General features: G+C 38.0%; 1 protein-coding gene across 4 annotated transcripts in view; it reads left to right on the forward strand.

Annotated features, from left to right (window-relative positions):
- MSH3 (mutS homolog 3) overlaps nt 1–11,601 on the forward strand; it is a 182,999-nt gene extending 171,398 nt beyond the window's left edge. For all 4 annotated transcript variants that reach the window (XM_022593737.3, XM_022593729.3, XM_022593721.3 and 1 more), the window contains exons 22-24: nt 1,573–1,702; nt 8,355–8,526; nt 10,859–11,601. In XM_022593737.3, coding sequence (XP_022449445.2) covers nt 1,573–1,702; nt 8,355–8,526; nt 10,859–10,967 — 411 coding nt within the window. In that variant the 3' untranslated portion in view covers nt 10,968–11,601. The remainder of the gene's footprint in view (nt 1–1,572; nt 1,703–8,354; nt 8,527–10,858) is intronic.
- The last annotated feature ends 9,477 nt before the right edge of the window (nt 11,602–21,078 follow it).

Genomic DNA, 21,078 nt, shown 5'->3' on the forward strand with positions numbered 1-21,078 from the left:
GGTGTGTTAGTTTCTGCTTTATAACAAAGTGAATCAGTTATACATATACATATGTTCCCATATCTCTTCCCTCTTGCATCTCCCTCCCTCCCACCCTCCCTGTCCCACCCCTCCAGGCCGTCACAAAGCACCGGGCCGATGTCCCTGTGCCATGCGGCTGCTTCCCACTAGCTATCTACCTTATGTTTGTTAATGTGTATATGTCCATGACTTTCTCTCGCCCTGTCACAGCTCACCCTTCCCCCTCCCCATATCCTCAAGTCCGTTCTCCGGTAGGTCTGTGTCTTTATTTCTGTCTTACCCCTAGGTTCTTCATGACATTTTTTTCTCTTCTTAAATTCCATATATATGTGTTAGCATACGATATTTGTCTTTTTCTTTCTGACTTACTTCACTCTGTATGACAGACTCTAGGTCTATCCACCTCATTACAAATAGCTCAATTTCGTTTCTTTTTATGGCTGAGTAATATTCCATTGTATATATGTGCCACATCTTCTTTATCCATTCATCCGATGATGGACACTTAGGTTGTTTCCATCTCCGGGCTATTGTAAATAGAGCTGCAATGAACATTTTGGTACATGACTCTTTTTGAATTTTGGTTTTCTCAGGGTATATGCCCAGTAATCGGCATTTATTAACTACCAGAATAATTGATTCAGGCAATGATGATCAACAGATAGTAAAACCTTTGGATGAAAGATTGTTGGAGAAAATGATATTCACACAGTTTCAAAGTATCACCCCCAAGTTATTTATTAATTACAAAGGAGAGAGGTGTCAGTACAGTGAAGGAATCTTCTGGGCACACACTTAAACCAAATAATCAGCTTTAGCATCTCCAATAATAGATCAGACTGACATCATGTACCTCCTGATGTGATATGCTGAAAAGCGTATGTCACCTACGTATATATGTAATATTGCTGGTAATAAGTTTTAATCTGAATTGAATGAGGCAAATCCAAGTTGAGGGAGATTATGCAAAACAGCCCTCTTGGATACTTCAAAAATTTTAAAGACATAGAAGTGAAAAAAGAGAAGTCTGGGAACTGTTCTAGATTAATGGGAACTAAAGAGGCATGACTAAGTGCACCACATGAGTCTTGATTTTTTTTTTTAATATAAAGAAATTTGTGAAGAACATTATTGGGACAGTAAGGGAAATTCATGGACTATATATTAGTAAATAGTGCTATATCATTGTTAAACTTCTTGAGTGGAATAATTTTATTCTGGTTATATAGGAGAATGTTTTTGTTCTCAGAAGATAGAATCTTAAGTATTTAGGGACCAAGTGTCATGGTGTCTACAATTCTCAAATGGTTCAGGAAAAAAAGTGTGTGTGTGTGTGTGTGTGTGTGTATGTGTGTAGAGGGGGAGGGAGGAAGAAAGGGGAAATATGGCAAAATACTAACAAATGGTTGTTTAGATAAAGGATACATGAGTGTTCATTGTACTTGTCTTGAAGCTTTTATGAAGGTTTGAAATTTTTCAAAATAAAGTTGGAGAAAAGTTTAAATTAAAATTTAAAAATAAAATAACTTTCATTGTGTCTCACTGCTTTAGGTGAAATCCTTAACCCTCTTTGTTACCCATTATCCACCAGTCTGTGAATTAGAAAAAAGTTACTCACAACAGGTGGGGAATTATCACATGGGATTCTTGGTCAACGAGGATGAAAGCAAACAGGACCCAGGTATGAATTGTTCTTGCAGTAAGTACAACTAGAATTCTGTTGGTTTTCATAATTTATAACTTGAAGTTCATAGGAGCATGAACTTATTGCTTATTAATCATGAAAGCTGTGAATGTTGATTGTAATTGACATTTGTCCAAATTCATTTTCTCTAAGCTTAGGGTCAGATAGAATTTGCATTTATCCTCACCATGTCTGAATCCTTCTCTGGCCCTCCTTATCTCATTTTTCTACAAGAAGAAGGTGGGGTGACGGGGTCATTTAGGTTTTATTCTTAGATCCATCTCAGAAAAGATGCCCTAACAGTCAAGTGTATTAGTTATCTTTAAAAATACTCAGTACATTTCCCAAAATATCATTTAGCATTAATAACTTACTAAGAGCAATACTCTATACTGACCATACATGTTATCTTAATTTGACAAGGAAAGTGAATCTCAGGTAAAGTGGGTTCCCCATGTCAGCCACCTGGGTGGGGGTTGAACTGAGCCTAGAATCCATGTCCTCTGCCTGCAGGTTCTCTTCTGCTCTGCAAGAAATGGTATATGGGAGCTACAGTATTTTTCCTAGCCTTCTGCTTACTACTCATGTCACAGAAATGAAACATTTCATGAAAAAGAACATCATTAGCCAATAGAAAAAATTCAAGTGCTGTAAGTAATAGAGTAGATTTTAGCTTTTATTTTCCCCCTGTTCAATAATAATTTTTTTTTTTTTTTTTTTTTTGCGGTACACGGGCCTCTCACTGTTGTGGCCTCTCCCGTTGCGGAGCACAGGCTCCGGACGCGCAGGCTCAGCGGCCATGGCTCACAGGCCCAGCCACTCTGCGGCATGTGGGATCTTCCTGGACCGGGGCACGAACCCGTGTCCCCTGCATTGGCAGGCGGACTCTCAACCACTGTGCCACCAGGGAAGCCCAATAATAATTTTTTTTAAGCTGTGGGCCAGTGATGGCTTATGCAGTTGGTGTGCTACAATGGAAAATCCATTATCAAAGATACTCCAGAGTCCAAATTTTATTTTGGAAAAGTAATAAGTAAGGATGGACCTGAAAAAGATATCAGGCAACTGGCCCAAATAAAACAAAGCACTGGACCTAAGATAAATGTAATGTTAGGCAGTCCTGGCCTTTCACCACCATGCGGTCTTGAAAAACACATCATAAATTCTCTCATGGAAGCAGTTTTGTATCTATTCATCTGCATCCAAAGTGACAGGAGGAGCTTATAAGCTAAAATCCAATGGGATAAACAAAACAGAGTTCACTAGCAGGGAAGGGTCAGTGGTAAGTGTTTGATGTGAACTGACTACTAACCCAGACCCTTACATCTTAAGTGTTTTGGCATTTTATTTTATTGATTTAGATTTTTATTCGTGAACATAATTTTTAAAAACTAAATAAAGCTAAAGACTCATGCTAACAGGCAGTGGTCCCCTGCTTCCATCCTTTTATTACTCCACGGCCCCTCCCCATTCCAGTCCCAAGGCAACTGCTTTTGACTCTTTCGTCCATTTCTTCCATAGTTCTAAATACTGTGCTTATTTTCCTATCTCTTGGTTCATCAACCTGACACAATATTTACTGACTTCTGTTAAATGAGAGTCTTCCGCCCTCCCTTGCCCTTCCTCCTGGTATAATAGTTTCACATTTTTTCCGTTTCATTCACATTCATTGTTTTCACTATTACTGCCAGTAGGTATTCCTTACTTATGAGCCAAGTATGTTTTCTTCCTTGTACAACATTTTTCTTGAAGGTAATAATTGTTTTCATTCTTTCATTGTTTTATTTGAGTCTATTGTTGAAAATTCCTGTATCCTCCAATAGCTTTGCAAAACACCTCTCTAGACAGTTTTCCACATGACTGAACCTGTTGGTTCCAGTTTTCCCCACTGGTGTCATTCTTCCTGGAGGCCTTTGTCCTCCTGCTCATCTGAACTGGTTGTTTCCTAGGCCTGCTGCCCAGATATTGCTGTCATCCTAGGAAGTCTCTTAACCTCTCCTCTGTGCATTGGATTGCACGTAACAGAACACTTGGGCCCCCACCAGCTCAGACGACGAGGATACATATAATCTCTTATTACAGGAACCTCAGGAAGGGTGGGCTTCAGCTCGTCTTGTATGCAGTTCTCCAGGCTTTGTCTTCCTGCCCTGCTGGTTTCATCATCAGACTAGCAGCGAGATGGCTGCAGCTCTTTTGGGCATCGCATCCAGAATTGACGATGTCAGAAGGAAGAAAAGGGACCAGCTTTTCCTGTGACTCTTTCTTAGGAGCAAGGGAACTTTTCTTAGATACCCACTAGCTTCTCCTCAGTGTCCTATCTTATTTTCAGGATTGAATCACATGATCATTCTTAAACCAATTCCTAGAAGTAGGAATGGGAGGGATAACTTTGATCAGCCTAGACTAATTGGGGTCAACATTTAGAGCTGGATATGAGGACACTGCTCCCTGAGATAAATGGTCAGGGAGTTAATTCCTTTATAAATCAGGGTTTTCTTAGAGGTGGAATAGATTTTGGATAGGCTACTAATAATATCAGCTAAAGAAGGTAAAATTTTTAAGATTTTGCATGAATGAAAATGTCTCCATACCTTCACACTTGATTTATAATTTAGCTAGGGCTAGAATTTTAGGTTGAAAATAATTTTCACTCAGAAACTTGAAGCATTCCTCCATTGCCTGCTTACTTCCAATATTATCCCTGACTGTATCTATGCTTCATCCTTTACCTCTGACCTAATTCCTCTTCTGTCTAGATTAGAGGCCATTGGTCATCAGTAAAATGCCCCAGTGACCTTCTGGGTGACTTCCAAGATACTATGCTTATCTATTTCCTTTGGTGTGGTAGATAAAGCAATGGACCAGCAGTAAGAAACCTGCGTTTTAGTCTCTTCCAGTCCATAAGATGTTGGAAAAGTCTCCTAACCTCATCCATCTCTAAATTTTTATGAATCTATCCTAAAAGTGACTTCAGAAACTGTTTGATCAGCACACATCTCTTTAATACCTGTCTAGAGGAGTTTTGCTTTAAAACAGTTTTGCTAAGTTTCCCTGTAACAAACAGAAACTTGAATGATTACTTTCAATGATTACTTTCAGCAGTGTCAGATAAGCTTTTCAGTAATACCTGTTTAAGAAATTGGTCATAGCTTACAAGTAGGGTCCTCACTAAGAACTTTTATTTGAAGCTGTAAAGAAATGAGTCATTTTACCATCTGCTCTGCGACCTGGCTCTCTCCACCTCCATGTTTCCTTTGTACATGCACACACGCCTCCCTCTCTCTTTCTCTCTCTCTTCTCCCTCTTCTTCCCTCTCTCTCCCATGGAAGAGTGGTGAAAGATAGTCTTGAAGTAGAACGTAACTATAAAAATATTTCCTTCAGGTGATTATGGAAGAGTGGTTACATTATTTACCTTGATGCTGTAAGAACTACCATAATTAGTACTAAAGTAGAGACCAGCATATGATGACAAATTCAGCAGTTGTTTGTACTGAGTTACGTTAATGAGTTTTTTGGGAGCAATATCATATTTTATATAATTTAACTATATTTTATAGCTATATTTAAGAAACATTTTTTAGCTAGCTATATTATATATACTACATCTTATATGTATATAAAGCAAAAAAAAGGAAAAAGCCGTCAGCAAAGCAGTGTTTAAATGAGGGGGTTTTGTGGCATTTAGTAGGCTTTCAGAAAAGGATGGATGGATGGATGGATGGATGGGTGGATGGATGGGTAGATGGATGGGTGGATAATGAATGGATAGATGGACTGATGAATTAATCTCTTTTTTAGAAAGGTCAGTGTGGAGGCTAGATTATAGAGGAGAGGCTGGAGGTGGAGAAGTCAGTTAGGACTAACCCAGTTGAAGTGATAAAGGCAATACTTGTCTTTGAGATGAAAAGAATTGGCTTTTTTGATACCCCACTGCTGTTCACTTCAGTTTGGGTCTTGTGAGCATTGAAGGGTAACAAAAAACTATCCATGTTAGCCGGTACTGGTTTCTACATGCTTCTTTTCCTAGTCTTTTCCCACCCACTTTGTCACCTGTTCTTTGTGTTCCTTAAGTTTTATTTGGAGGCAAAAGGTATTCTTAGTGCTTTGTAATGTGAGTTTTAGTCTATGTATTCCTGAGAGTGTCAGCATTCTTTTCACCTCCCACCTCTAGCACCCACCCTTAGAAAGGTATTATTTGTCTGTTGCTGAATTCTTAGAGGAGATTAAAGAAAATTCCATTATCCTTTTTCTCTGTTGTGTTCAGTCTTTTGGCTTTTTAGCTTTTAGCTGGATAAAAGAATAAAGCATACACATTTATCCAATGAAATAATATATGAGAAAAGCTCCTGATAAACTTATAATAAGTATACTAGGGTCTCAGAAGTCATTGTGAATCTGGTTCATCTTGGACATTTTTGCAATACCGTGCAATTATATTGAATTTTGTAATAAAAGCTGCGTAATCCCGAGCTGCTTTAGGTTTATCAAAGATTAAACTGTATGCAGCTGTTGGGGAAGAATTTGTTCTCTACCCTTCTTGGTTCTTTGGCTGGTCTAATAATCAAATTAACATAAGACAGATTAACAGGAGAAAACCAAATTTAATTATGTATCTACAGGGGCCTCATAAGAATATGAGGGCAAGTCAGCAGTTGAGGCTTCTGTGCCATCCTGAGCTAAGGAATGGGATAGGAGACTGGGCATCAAAGGGGAGGACGGTAATTCACAGGGAAATAAGAAAAACAGATATTTGGTACTTAGATGTTTGTCTTGCCCTATACATAGGTCATTCAGATAAACGTTATCTGTGGTAACAGTCTGTCTCTGAGCCAGGGCCCCCCCTACCTCCATCTAAATTCTTTCAGGCCATTGAAGGGGGAGCTAAAAAGCCTTTCCTGAGCCTGTGGGGCCTCCCCTGTCTTCAGCCTCAGACACTCTGCATGCCAGAGTGGCACATCTTGGGGAGGCTTGTTCTGAATCCCTTCACAGTCTTGTCTTTGTATTATTGTACTTCATTATATCCCAGTTCTTTAGAAGTTTTAACTTCATGTATATGTACTGTGTGGTAGACTGGTTCCCCAGGAAGCAGATTCTGAGGTTTACATGCCAGAGTTTATTGGGGAGTGCTCTCACGAACAACGCTGGGCTACAGTTATAAGGCTTCAGCCCACCCTGCAGAGAGCTCTGACGAGGGTTGGTCCTTCAGAGTTACCTCAACTTCGGGTGAAAGAGCCAGGCCTTATACCTTTTATTAGTTATCTACTGTTGCATAATAAATTACCCCCCAAAACATAGCAGCTTAGCACAGCAAATATTTATTATCTCATAATTTCTGTGGAGCAGGAATCCAGGGGCAGCTCAGCTGAACACCTCTGCCTCACAGTCTCTCACAGGCTACATCATGGTATCAGCCAGGGCAGCAGTCGCTTCAGGGTTTGACTGGGGCAATCCACTTCCCAGCCCACTCACATGCTGTTGGCAGACCTCAGAATAGCCACTTCCAAGTTCACTCACGTGGCTGTTGGTAGGCTTCCAGGCCCTCACTGACTTGTTGGCCAGAGACATCAGTTTCTTTCCATGGGACCTCCATAGGGCAGCCCACAATATGACCACTGGCTTCCCTCAGAGCAAACAAGCCAGAAAGAAAGTGAGAGTGCCCAAGACAGGCCACAGTCTTTCATGATGTAATCTCAAAAGTGACATGCCATAATTTTTGTCATATTCTATTCATTAGAAGCAAGTCCTTTGAACCAGCCCACACTCAAGGAGAGGGAGTGACACAAGGAGGCAGGGAACTTTGGTGGCCATCTTAGAGGCTGCCTACAAACCCGCATAGCAACCAGTCACTGGACGCAGGTTTCCCAAGATGGGACGCGACCTTGGGTGAAGCAGTTCTCTTCAGCTGAGGACGTTCCCAAAGAGAGCACACAGCTGAGCGTTGCAGGCTTAACAGCCTTCCTGACAGTTGGGGCAGTAAACCCTTCAGTCCTGAGTGGGATTTGGGTGGTACCAGACAGCATCCACTTCAATATGTATAGCTCTTAGTTAACTAGGATGTTTAATAAGCCAGAATTTCTCGGTCTTGTTATTTAAACTGTACAACATGTAATATTTCCTTATCTGTTTTTGTGGTTTTGTTTCTAGCACTCTTAGAAACATCTTTTATATATGTTACTTTACAGAGTGTATTACAAGACTGGTGCATATATTCTTCCACTGGAAAACACTTTTTTTTTTAAATCTATTTTTAAAGGAGAAATTGTATTGTACCATGTATCAGAATCACTCTTTTTTTGATATAGAAGGTCAGTGGAAATTTTTCAGCAAACAGCCTAAAACTAAATACTTCTTAGCTTACAATGAGTAATTGTTAAAAACCATTTTAACTGAGCTAAAAGATAGATTCTAAATGCAAAAGCATTTTCAAAGCAGTATTTACCCTTTTCTAGATATGTAGTATTGATAAAAGGAGCTAACAAGGGATTAGGAACAATGGATTTCTTTTTCAGATTATAAATTTTAATTGAATAAAGCTATAAGAGTTTGTATGTTGTCTTTAATCCTCTAATTTCTTTCAACTTTCAAACATGGTTTTCTTTCTCTCTCTCTCTCTCTCTCTCTCTCTCTTTTTTAACTCTATTTTTTAGGTGAAGAAGACCAGGTTCCTGATTTTGTCACTTTTCTTTATCAAATAACCAGAGGAGTTGCAGCAAGGAGTTATGGACTCAATGTGGCTAAACTAGCAGATGTTCCTGGAGAAATTTTAAAGAAAGCAGCTAGCAAATCAAAAGAGCTGGAAGGATTAGTAAATATGAAAAGGTCAGAATGATTGTGCTGCATTTTTTGATTTATAATGAAATCTTCCAGGTTGTCCCAGGAAGAGGATTGTCCTGTAAATGAACATCAGAACTTCCTTCAAGTGTCTCTTCAAGTATTGTGAAACATTTAATTACAATAAAATGAAAACAGCTCTTACCAAAGCTCACGTGGATTCACTCATGCCTCTCTAGTCAGGTCTTTATTAAGTTGATAAATTGGTTCTTTTAATCATTTTTCTAAAGAATTAACTCCTTAATATGTACCAACACATTCGTTGCCTAAAATATTCGTTTATGCAAAAAATTACTAATGGAAACCTCAATATATAAAATGTTTAGAGTACTTCTTTTATTCATATATTGCATTCAGATATGCAGTAGTTGCATTCAGAGATGAAGAATTCTGTCAGGACAGGAATGAAAATAATAATATCACATAACTAGGTGATTAGAGTCAGTATCCACACGTCACTTACTTTGTGGATTTGTTTGTGACAAAGTTTTCATTCTAACCGACTTCTCCATCATCTAGGAACGCTTTTGTGAATGCACTCACTTTTTACCCTGGATAGCCAGCAAGTATATAGTCAGTATATATACTAATCTTCATATAAACTTGAGACATACTTTGGAAGGAAGATATTCCTAGGAAAATATCATACTAATAAATAATAAATTATAGCCTTTTTTTCCCCAAATATAAGATTATATTATAAAACAACATAAGCTCCTCACCTACCTCCTACCCCACTCCTTCTCTGCTTGGAGAGTGATCGGCCTGGGGCAGGACATGATTGCCCTGGTCCATAACCACATGACCAGGAGTGAACAGGCTGTTAGTCCAATAGAACATCTTGGCGGACCACTATACCGTAAGAATATGTTTTAGCTCTGGAAATCACCCCCTATTTAAATATTGAGATATTAACACCTAATATTAGTTAAGCACTTGCCAACTTGTATACTGACGTACAGTCGTGCAACCAGCTTCTCTTTCTCCTCTTCCTGCCTCTGTGGTTCTGCCTTGCACTCCACACTTTGCAGTGGTAAATGGTGGTGAACCAGGTCCAAAGTGCTGGAATACTATAAAAGACATGTCGTTTCCTCTGTCGACTTTCTCTTCTGCATCCTTTCCTCAATGCCAAGTTAGAAACAAATGTTGTAATCAGCGACCGCTTATTTCTAGTTATTTGTAACATAATAGATTAACATAAAATTTTTCTAGAGAGAAAAGTGATCATCTGTGAGAGTTTAAAAATAAGCTTAGCCCGTAGTTCTTTGGGCTGATTTAAATCCTCTCTTGTTGTCTTCTTATTTTTCTTTTTCCCTAAAGGAACTAGAATAAAACTTTACTACAAAAGATACATAAGCACGATGGTGATAAAATATGAGAGTTTATACATGTTGCTGCTATATAGCCTATAAAGCAAGAGCAGTGAAATTCACAGGTTATTTATAAATATTTTAACTCTTCCGACCAGTATATGACATTTTGAAATCTAGAAAGTTATCTTAAAAAGACAGAATTATAGAAAGAGGTTGCATTGGGATGGAATCTGATGATTTATCAGGATACACTGCATTTATTGTTTTTCCTTTTCACTCAAAGTGCCTGTCACATCGATTCCATTGGCGAGATCAAAGAAAGCAAACTGAATCCAGTGCATTCATGTGGGTTTGGTAATAGCTAATATTTATTGAATGCTTGCTGTGTGCACCAGCAAGTCTGGGCAGTCAGTCCTTTGCAGCAGCCTAGACACTGTGCCAGTTACTGTTCTTATTGCTTTACATACATTAACTCATTCCTTACGACAGCCTTGTGAGATAGGTACTGCTGTCATCCCCATGTTATAGTTGGGGAAAATGAGGCCAGGTGGGGGTAGGAAGCTGACCAGAAAACCAGGGTCACACAGCTAGTTGGTGCTGGAGCAGTGATTGGAACTCATATACTCCCTCTTCAGACCCTAAGTAGGTCTCTGTTATGTTGGCATTTTACTCTTTCCATAGCCTGCATTATATTATTAAATCAATTTTACTTTTCATCCTGTGAGCACACATAGCCTCTGGCTGAGTTAGAAGAGGGAGGAAGCTGGGCTCTCCTCTCCCCGGAGTCAGAGAGCTGATCAACAACTTTGGTCTCTTGATTATAATAGCAGCACTGAAAAACTTGTTTCTCAGGAAGGCTGATGCTTCCTGACATAGCTTCCCAACCACAGCTTCCCAATCACCTTGCCTGTGAGTCTATGTTACAGACTTTTCATAGCTTTCCATGAGATGTACTGGCCTCTAACAATTTCATTTATAAAAGAAATAGTATTTTATTTTCTCTCCAGGAAAAGGCTAAAGTGTTTTGCGAAGTTATGGACGATAAATGATGCAAATGATTTGCAAAACTGGATGGATGAGTTCAAACTGGAAGAAATTACAGACTTCTCTTCCTGATGAAAATGAAGACTACGTTTTGGAACCAAAAAATAGAGAATTAAAAATACCAACTGTATAAAACAACTCTCTAGTAACAGCCCATCTTTGTGTGACCTGAGCATAAAACCTGACCGTGGTATATTCCTGTTAGAAACAGGGAGGCCTTTTGTGTAGAAAGTCTGTTTCAGGTTCCTGCCATCCTTTTAAAAGTATAAACACTTTTGAATATTAAGATTTCTATCATGTCATTAGAAAATCTCATGGATGGTAAGATTCAAATAAAATCAGAAACTTCTAAGTAAAACCTGGAGTGGTAGAATATATAGTTCATGAACTTTTAGAGTGATATAAAAATTTAATGCATAATTTTATTTGTTTCAGTTCAGATAATTTGCAACTGGTTGAAATGTCTTGCAGGAATATACATTTTCATTCGAACTAAAATAATTTTATAATGCCGCCAGTTTATTCACTGTAAGCATAAGAATTTTTGAAGAGAAATAGAAGGAATTATCAGGCTTTTAGAAACTAGAGCACGGAAAGAGTAAGGTCATATGAAATTTGAAAAGCTAAATATTGTCATAGTTTTAAGCAATTTGAAGATTGTTGGATTAAATTATTTGTCATTCAAGGAATAAACATTTGATGAATACTTGCTATAATATATGATTTTTTTTCATGTTGAATTTGGGGGTTCTCAACTATTTGGGACATTTGTTACTTTTTAGGTTTAATTGTGGAACCAAGGTTGCTGCTCCTCCCAAGTACATAGAACTGAGCTTTCCCATTTTGGACCTTTCTACTAATTGATATAGCAAATGTATGGTCTTCCCGGTATTGTACCTTATAGCTATGTTGATTCATAACAATGCTCCCTCCCTGCATGTTTAGGGTGACAGTGCTCAGCTTTGTCCCTGAGCTTTTTATAGCACTTACAACCTGGCTTCTCATATCTATTCTTTTTGTTTCTAAATATATGATCTTGCACAAAGGCTTTCCATCCTGTTTCTCACTCGGTTTTCATTCCTACTCAGTGAAATGCCTTCACTTGATGGCCACATTTCTAATTTCTTCTTTAGATTCTTTCTTTCTTTTTTTTTTTTTAGCTGCACTGTGCAGCTTGCGGGATCTTAGTTCCCCGACCAGGGATGGAACCTGCGCCCCTTGCAGTGGAAGTGTGGAGTCTTAACCACTGGACCGCCAGGGAAGGTCCCTTTAGATCATTTCTTACAATGGCCCTAACAGTGAGCCCTGGACACAGTCAATTAAGTCTCCCCAAGTTGATGACGAGCGGTTGGTTGCTATACTTTTGGGTCACTCACGCTTTAGCCCTGTGATTCCCCACCTTTATGGAGTTAGAATATGATGTAGTCTGATTCCTCCATCCTTCCAGAAATATTAACATACAGTGAAATTCTCAAACGTATCTCCAAACAGAATTAGTTGGAATTTACTCTTTAAATTTTAAAAATAACACTTTTTAAGCAATGTTTCAATACTCCATAAGACCATAAATGTTTTATATTAACAGAGGTAGTGCTGTAACCTTACTGGCAGGCCAGCAGAAAAAGGAGATGAATCCAGGAATGTCACGCTCGTGCCTGAGGGAGCTGCAGGGACCAGCAATCACAGGTCATATCCAAGTGGGTAGTTGGGGCTATCTCTGGCTTGCCCAGGCCAGTGTCAACATTCAAGCAGGTAAGAGTTTCAGGAGCAGTGTGTCCAGGCAGTGACGGTCCACAGTGTCTGGCAAGTGACAATGTGGAATATTGCAAGGTAGATTCTCTAACATAAAGCAGGATATCAGCCAGCCAGCCAATTTGCAGGAGGTCAGGCCTGCTCCAAGTTTGGAAGAAGATCAGCATTGCCAAACTGCAATTCTAAGTGAGGCTCCTTCCCAGCCAGGGTGCTGAGGTGTTGAAGGGAAAGTTGTGTCAGTGTCCTAGACATGAAGATTGCACACGTGCCATGGAGATTGGCAGAAAAGATGCCATTGATTGGGTATGTACTCTATCACACTTAAGGAGTGCTGCAATGCTAACATTGGATATAATGTCTTTGAGATCCTGATTTGATTTCCTTTAGTTATATACCTGGAAGTGGGATTGCTGGATGATATGGTAGTTCTATTTTTTATTTCTTGAGCAACCTCCATACTGTTTTCCATAATGGCTGTACCAATTTACAGTCTCACCAACAGGGTACAAGGGTTCCCTTTTCTCCACACATTCACCAACACTTGTTACTGCTTGTCTTTTTGATAATAGCCATCCAAAGGGGTGTGAGCTGATATCTCATTGTGGTTTTATTTGCATTTCTCTGACGATTGTAGTCAGTTTTATAACGTTTTTATCACCCTAAAATCTGTTCTCATTAGCAGTTACTCTCCATTCCTCCCCCAAATCCCCAGTCCTAGACAGTCACTAACCTGCTTTCTGTCTCTATTAGATTTGGTATTTTGGACATTTCATATGAATGGAATTATACAATATGTGGTCTTTGGTGCCTGGCTTCTTTCATTTAGCTTACTGTTTTCAAGGTTCATCCATGTTGTAGCAGGTAGCAGTACTTCATTCTTTTTCATTACTGAAAACTATTCCGTTATATGTATATACCACATTTTGCTTATCCGTTCATCAGCTGATACACATTTGGTCTCTTTCCATTTTTTGGCTATCATGAATAGTTCTACTGTGAACATTTATGTACAGATTTTTATGTGGCAAGCCACAAGATTTTTTTTTTAATTTTATTTATTTATTTATGGCTGTGTTGGGTCTTCATTTCTGTGCGAGGGCTTTCTCTATTTGCGGCAAGTGGGGGCCACTCTTCATCGCGGTGCATGGGGCCTCTCACTATCGCGGCCTCTCTTGTTGCGGAGGAGCACAGGCTCCAGACACGCAGGCTCAGTAATTGTGGCTCATGGGTCTAGTTGCTCAGCGGCATGTGGGATCTTCCCAGACCAAGGCTCGAACCAGTGTCCCCTGCATTGGCAGGCAGATTCTCAACCACTGCGCCACCAGGGAAGCCCCCACAAGATTTTTTTTAGAGCTCCCCCCCAATAATTCTAAAGTGCAGTCTGGTTTGTGAACCACTAGTCTCATAGATTACAAGTGACTAAACAATATTTTTCATTGGATTGACAGTCATTTGGTCTCTCTTCTCTGCTTAATCTATCATTTAGACAAAGCATGGCATACTGTAGAACCCCAATAAATATTTGTTGAAATAGAAAAGAAAAACGAAACCCTTTCATATTAGAAATCCAACGAAATGACTCTTCGTTTCATAATCAAGATACTATTTCACTAGGGATTCAAGATCCATATAGAAGTATACTATATCTTAAAACAAAAAAATTAAAATTTCTTCTGCCAATTTGTCCAAGTTAGAGCCTGTTGTCTTGGTGGTAGTGGTAAGGTAGCTGGTGAAATAGAGCTCACTGCACGAATTCCAGAGTAAAGACTAGATTGAATCCAATGTGGTCTACAAATTATTGTAGAGCTTTACTAAGTTCCAAGATCAGTATTAATTACTGCTGTGCCAAGTAATTATAAAAGTGTCATTTGATGTTTCACACTAAGAACATGGGTGGAGAGAAAAAGGAACTTGGATTAATACCATCTGCGGTTTCTAACTTTGTAATTACCATCAATTCCTCTTTGGAACATTGTGGTTAGTATAGATGATTATCGTTAGGTTTATTAATGTTCAAAGGGGTATTACCATTAGGGAGATATCCATTCTGGTTTGCCTGGGATGAATCTGGGACGTTCTGGTCTACACCTGTTTTCCTGATGTGCTTGTTAAGAGCCTCTTTCACTCAAAAGTGTCCTGTTCTGAATAATAAATTACGTGGTTACCCTAGTTTTAGGTGCTAATTCATGGACACACTTACCGACTTGACGGATTTTGAATGTCATCTTTAAAAATTGATTTTTTTAACCCACTGTATGAACTGATTTTTATCTGAACGATCTGCCAGTTGTTTTTTGCTTGTTTATAATAAATGCTTTACATTGTGGCATTTAGAAACTACCACTCTGGTAATTGGCATGTTAGGGCTTTACTACCTAATCTGTTTTTGAGACTAAATCCCCAGAGATAACTTTGTCATCGGCCTTGTCTGCATGAAGATGGTGAAGAGTGTGCACCTATATGATCATGAGACACATAGCAGGGCTGTCGTCTGGCAGAAATAATTATTGATCTCAGGACGAAGAACCCTTTTCTCTAGTTGTTTTGTCCTTTGCTCAAATCATCTTTTCATTGCCTTTGACTGTATCCTTTTTCTTTTTAACATTCAGAACAGTCATTTTATTTTCTACATCAGAAATATTATGTGCCATTTTAACCTCCTTTTCAGCCTCACGCTCCTTTTTTTTAAAACCTTACTTCCATGAAGCTCCTTCATTGGATGTAGGGATGTCCCGCCCTCTATCAGAATCACCTAAGGAGGTTTTATTCTATTTTATTTTTTAAAATTTTATTGAAGTATAGTTGATTTACAATGTTATGTTAATTTCTGCTGTGCAGCAAAACGATTCAGTTATACCTATTTATATTCTTTTTCATTTTCTTTTCCATTATGGTTTATCACAGGATATTGAATATAGTTCCCTGTGCTACACAGTAGGACCTTGTTGTTTATCCATCCTACATATAATAGTTTGCATCTGCTAATCCCAAACTCCCATCCTTCCCTCCCCTATCCCTCCCTCCCCCTTGGCAACCTCAAGTCTGTTCTCTTTATCTGTGAGTCTATTTCTGTTTCATAGATATGTTCATTTGTGTCATATTTTAGATTCCACGTATAAGTGATATCATATGGTATTTGTCTGTCTCTTTCTGACTTAACTTCGCTTGGTATGATAATCTCTAGGTCCATCCATGTTGCTGCAAATGGCATTGTTTCACTCTTTTTTAAGGCTGAGTAATATTCCATTGTGTATATATACAGACACATATATATACACAATTATACACACACACACACACACACCACATCTTCTTTGTCCATTCGTCGATGGACATTCAGGTTGTTTCCATGTCTTGGCTATTTTAAATAGTACTGTTGTGAACATAGGGGTGTATGTATCTTTTTAAATTATAGTTTTGTCTGGATATATGCCCAGGAGTGGGATTGCTGGATCATATGGTAACTCTATTTTTAGTTTTTTGAGGAACCTCGATACTGTTTTCCAATAGTGCCTGTACCAGTTTACACTCCCACCAACAGTGGAGGAGGGCTCCCATTTCTCCACACTTCCTCCAGCATTTATTATTTGTAGACATTTTGATGATGGCCATTCTGACTGGTGTGAGGTGGTACCTCATTGTAGTTTCAGAATCACCTAAGGAGGTTTTAAATACAGATTTCTAGGCCTCACTTTAGCTCTGCTGAATCTGAATCTTTGAGGTTGGTACACGACAATATCAGTCAATGTTACTTTTTGTCCTCATCTCTTCTTTCCCATTTTCTCTCTCCTTTCCTTTTCTCACTTCTCCCTACATGATTAGTGGTCTTATCTCCAAAGAGATTTGCTAAAACTCATATTCCTCAGATCATAACACTTCTCCAGGATTCTGTCTGATTCAGTAACTCTGGTATGGAACCCAGGGAACTTTTTTTTTTTTGGATAGACTTTATTTTTTAGAGCAGTATTAGGTTCACAGCAGAATTGAGGAGAAACTACAGAGACTTCCCGTGTACCCTCTGCCCACACAAGCACAGCCTCCACCACTGTCAGCATCCCCCACTAGAGCAGTACATTTGTCACAATCGATGACCCTTCATTGTCACATCATTATCACTCAAAGCCCATGGTATATATACTAGGGTTCATTCTTGGCATTGTACATTATATGGATTTGGACAAGTGTTTAGTGGCATGTATCCACCATTATAGTATCATATAAAATAGTTTCACTGCCCTAAAAATCCTCCATACTCTGCTTATTCATCCCTTTTTCTTCTCCAACCCCTGGTAACCACTGCTCTTTTTACAACCTTTGTTTTACAGTTTTGTCTTTTCCATTGCCTCTAATCATTTAGTTGGGATCATGCAGTATGTAGCCTTTTCAGATTGGCTCCTTTCACTTAGTAATATGTGTTTGTTTCCTCCATGTCTTTTCATGGCTTGATAGCTCATATTTTTAGCACTGAATAATATTTCATTGTTTTTATTACAGTTTATCCATTCAACTTACAAAGGACCTTGTAATTGCTTTCAAGTTTTGGTAATTACGAATAAAGCTGCTATAAATATCTGTGTGCAAGTTTTTGTGCGGACACAGTTTTGGGTAAATACCAAGGAGTGTGATTGCTGGGTTGTATGGTAAGAGGAAGTTTAGTTTTGTAAAAAGTTGCCAAACTCTCTTCCGAAATGACTGTGCTGTTTTGCATTCCCACCAGCAATGAAGGAGAGCTCCTGGTGTTCCACATCCTCACCAGCATTTGGTGTTCTCAGTATTTTGGATTTGGGCCATTCTAATAGGTGTGTAGGTTTATTGTGATTTTAATTTGCAATTCCCTAGTGACATACGATGCTAAGCATCTTTTCATATGCTTATTTGCCATATGTATCAATATATCTTTGGTAAGCTGTCTGTATAGGCCTTCTGCCTGTTCTTTTAATTGCAAGGTTCATTTTCTTATTGTTGCATTTTAAGAATTCTTTGTATTTCTTTAATAACAGTCCTTTATCAGATGTGTCTTTTGCAGGTATTTTCTCCCAGTCTATGGCTTGTTTTCTCATTCTCTTGACAGTGTCTTTTGCAGAGAGAAGTTTTTTTAATTTTGATGAAATCCAGCTTATCAACTATTTCTTTCATGGATCGTGCCTTTGGCGTTATATCTAAACAGTCATTGCCATACCCAAGGTCATCTAGATCTTCTCTGTTATCCTTTAAGAGATTTATAGTTTCGCATTTTACATGTAGGTCTGTGATCCATTCTGAGTTAATTTTTGTGACAAGTGTAAGGTCTGTATCCAGATTCATTTTTTAAAATAGACTTTATTTTTAGAGGAGTTTTTGGTTCACAGCAAAATTGAGTGGAAAGTACCAAGAGGAAAGTTTATTTTTGAAATGAGTCTCGTAAGTGATCTTGATGCAGATAGTTGAAGAATTGAGTTATGAGAAGCATGGTCATAATGCCTTCAAATTCTTATTCATAAGAAGTCAGTTCTGCAAACAATGGTGGGCCTTTAATTTCTCCAAACTCCTTGCATTTCTTTGTAACAGACTATTAGGCAAAAGAAACACATAAAGTTGCATTTTTGTGTTATGAAACTTAAAGGAGTGTCCATAAAGAGCATGCATGATGCCTCAAACTGTGCGTAAGCTCTCTGATATAATGGTACTTTATATTCTCAGTAACATTCCAGCCAATGTAGAGCATAATCAGGAAAGGAGATAATGAAAATCTTTCCAAGCATCAGCTCTGCTTCGTGACCTTGAGCACTATAATTTTCTAGTGAACAGTAGCTTTGATGTTATTAGTACACAAGCTAAGTTCTAAAATATTCTTTCACTGTAGGCACAAAAACAAGATGACCTTAGAAAAGAGTTGTTGATGGAACCAAAAATAAACTCTCACTTTGTAAGCAACAGGCTTACAGGTCCCTGTGTAAATTAATGCTGGTCAGCAGTGGTTTAACAAACCTGCAGTATTAGAAGCTCCAGAACAATCACTCCTATGTCAGATAGAAACCTTGAGTGAGGTCTGAATAAAAAAGTTATTGAGTTAGTGTTCTCTTGCAGTGAGAAAATGCCATTCCTTATTTACAGGAAGGAGCAAATTGAAAATATAACTTTTCTACGGAGGAAAGTACCAGAGACTTCAAGGCATCTTATTTAAATGTAAAAACTACATTTATTAGTAGCAGGTGAGTATAGGTAGCCAATTGCAAGACATCTTACTATATTCAATTTAGTTACTGGCCTCAAAACAGAAGAAATAAAATGTTACGTAAATGTCTAACCACAGTTAAGATATTTTTTCGACTAAAATGATTCCTTCAGAACAGCAATTTATCATAAATTCATTGATCTGTGTTTAAGTGAATAACTGCAAACTTCGTTAATAGTGATAGATTCTATTTTAAGTTGCAAGAACAGAAAGACACTAGAGGATACATTGAAAGTAAGGAAAAGAGAAACAGCAACCTAACTTGGGCTTATGGAAGAGGAGAAATTTGAATGATTTTCAGAATATAGCATATACAGTTCTATTTCTGTTGTTTAGTTATTTCATCAGCAACAGGGTTCGTTTTCTCCCTATGTGGCAGCTGTTCCACCATTGTAGTGAATCAGCTTTTCTCTGTTTTTGCTGCCTCTGCCATTACTGACTTTGTACTCTGTTTCTCTGTTTTCTGGCCTCTGCATTTCCGTCACTTATGCTTACTGCCTTCTCTCCAAGGGTCTCTGTTTCTGCCCCCACTACCATTTTCTTACTTCCTTTTTTCTTCAGATGCCCTAAGAAGGCAGACTTGATTGGTTCAGTTTATCATGGTTGTTCCTGTTGGGTAGCTTGTCTTGGGCCACCACATGAGCAGCTGGTTGGCCTGGAGAGTAGCAACCCCAAGATCAAGCATCTACTCTGCTTAGTCAGTTCTGTCCAGAATGGCAGCTTCACTTTACTATGAGCTTGGCAGCAACTTTGGGCACCAGTACAAGTGATTGATCTGATTTCATGAAAGTGCTGGAGGTTTGTGCAATATGTGAATACACTGGAAATCAGCCTTCTAGAAACAAAAAACCTCACTGGTTCAGCCTGGTTGGAGGAGTATTCCGACATACTCATCTGAATTAGTGAAACACCTGAAGTACAGAACATTTTGCACTATCTGTTTATAGATTCAGTAACATCTTAAAATTGAAAAGGAGACTATAACTAAAGGAAAGATAAAAATATCTGATCAGAAATACCATATGGTATCACTTATATGTGGAATCTAAAATATACTAATGAACTTAAGAAACAGACTCACAGACATAGAAAACAAACTTATGGTTACCAAAGGGGAAAGGGGGTGGGGGAGGGATAAATTAGGAGTTTGGGATTAGCAGATATAAACTACTATATATATAACTACTATATAAACTACTATATAGTTTATTAGCAGATATAAACTACTATATATAAAACAAACAACAAGGTCCTGTATAGCACAGGGAACTATATTCAATATCCTGTAATAAACCATAATGGAAAAGAATATGAACAAGAATATATATATGCATATGTATTTGTGTGTTTTTTATATAGAGAGAGAAAACTGAATCACTTTGCTGTACATCAGAAACTAATCCCACATTGCAAATCAACTATACTTCAATAAAAATAAACAAATACATATGTATAAAATAGATAACTAATAAGAACCTGCTGTATAAAAAATAAATTAAAATTTAAAATAAATAAATGTATAACTAAAAATATCTGGTAGGTATGGAGAAATATAAGTGTTTTCATTACTACACAATAAACTTGATGAAATGTTAGTGTGTTCATGAAGAGTTAAGATCTTTAAATGATGAATCCAGAGTTAATGTCGAAATGTATATAGCATGACGTGGAAAAGCTTTTTACAATTCTTGGGGAACGGAATAAAACTAGATACTGGTGGGAATACATGTACTAATGATAATGGCAGATCCTTATACTCTTAAGGTATTTAGGATTAAATCTCTGTTGAATGGGTTATAGAAAGAAATCCTGATGAAATACAAATAGGAGTGTGTTCTCTCCTTAGTAAATAAAAACCCTCTCAAATCCCATGACTCTAGCAGGCAGCCTAAAGATACTTCTAGATAAAAATATAAGGAAAATATTACAGTGAGTCTAGTACTTTTTGGTTCCTAGCTGAGTTCTAAATTTCTGTGCCCTGCCATTTAGTATCTTCAAACAAGTCATATAAAATATCTCTGGAACTTGATTTTCTCCTCTGTAAAATTTTAATCAGTATAGTAACAAGTGACTCACTTAGCTTATTTGTAGGATTGTTCTAAGGGTCAAGTAGAAATGCATAAGGAAGAGCTCTATAATTATAACATGCCTGATAAATATCAAATACTGTTACAAATGACATGCTTGTTGTTTGAGTATGACTGATAGAGATGACTA

The sequence above is a fragment of the Delphinapterus leucas genome, chromosome 3 (genome assembly GCF_059928025.1).
Source record: "Delphinapterus leucas isolate spDelLeu-1000000601 "Yukka" chromosome 3, BTC_Dleu_Yukka2, whole genome shotgun sequence".
NCBI classification, from domain to species: domain Eukaryota; kingdom Metazoa; phylum Chordata; class Mammalia; order Artiodactyla; family Monodontidae; genus Delphinapterus; species Delphinapterus leucas.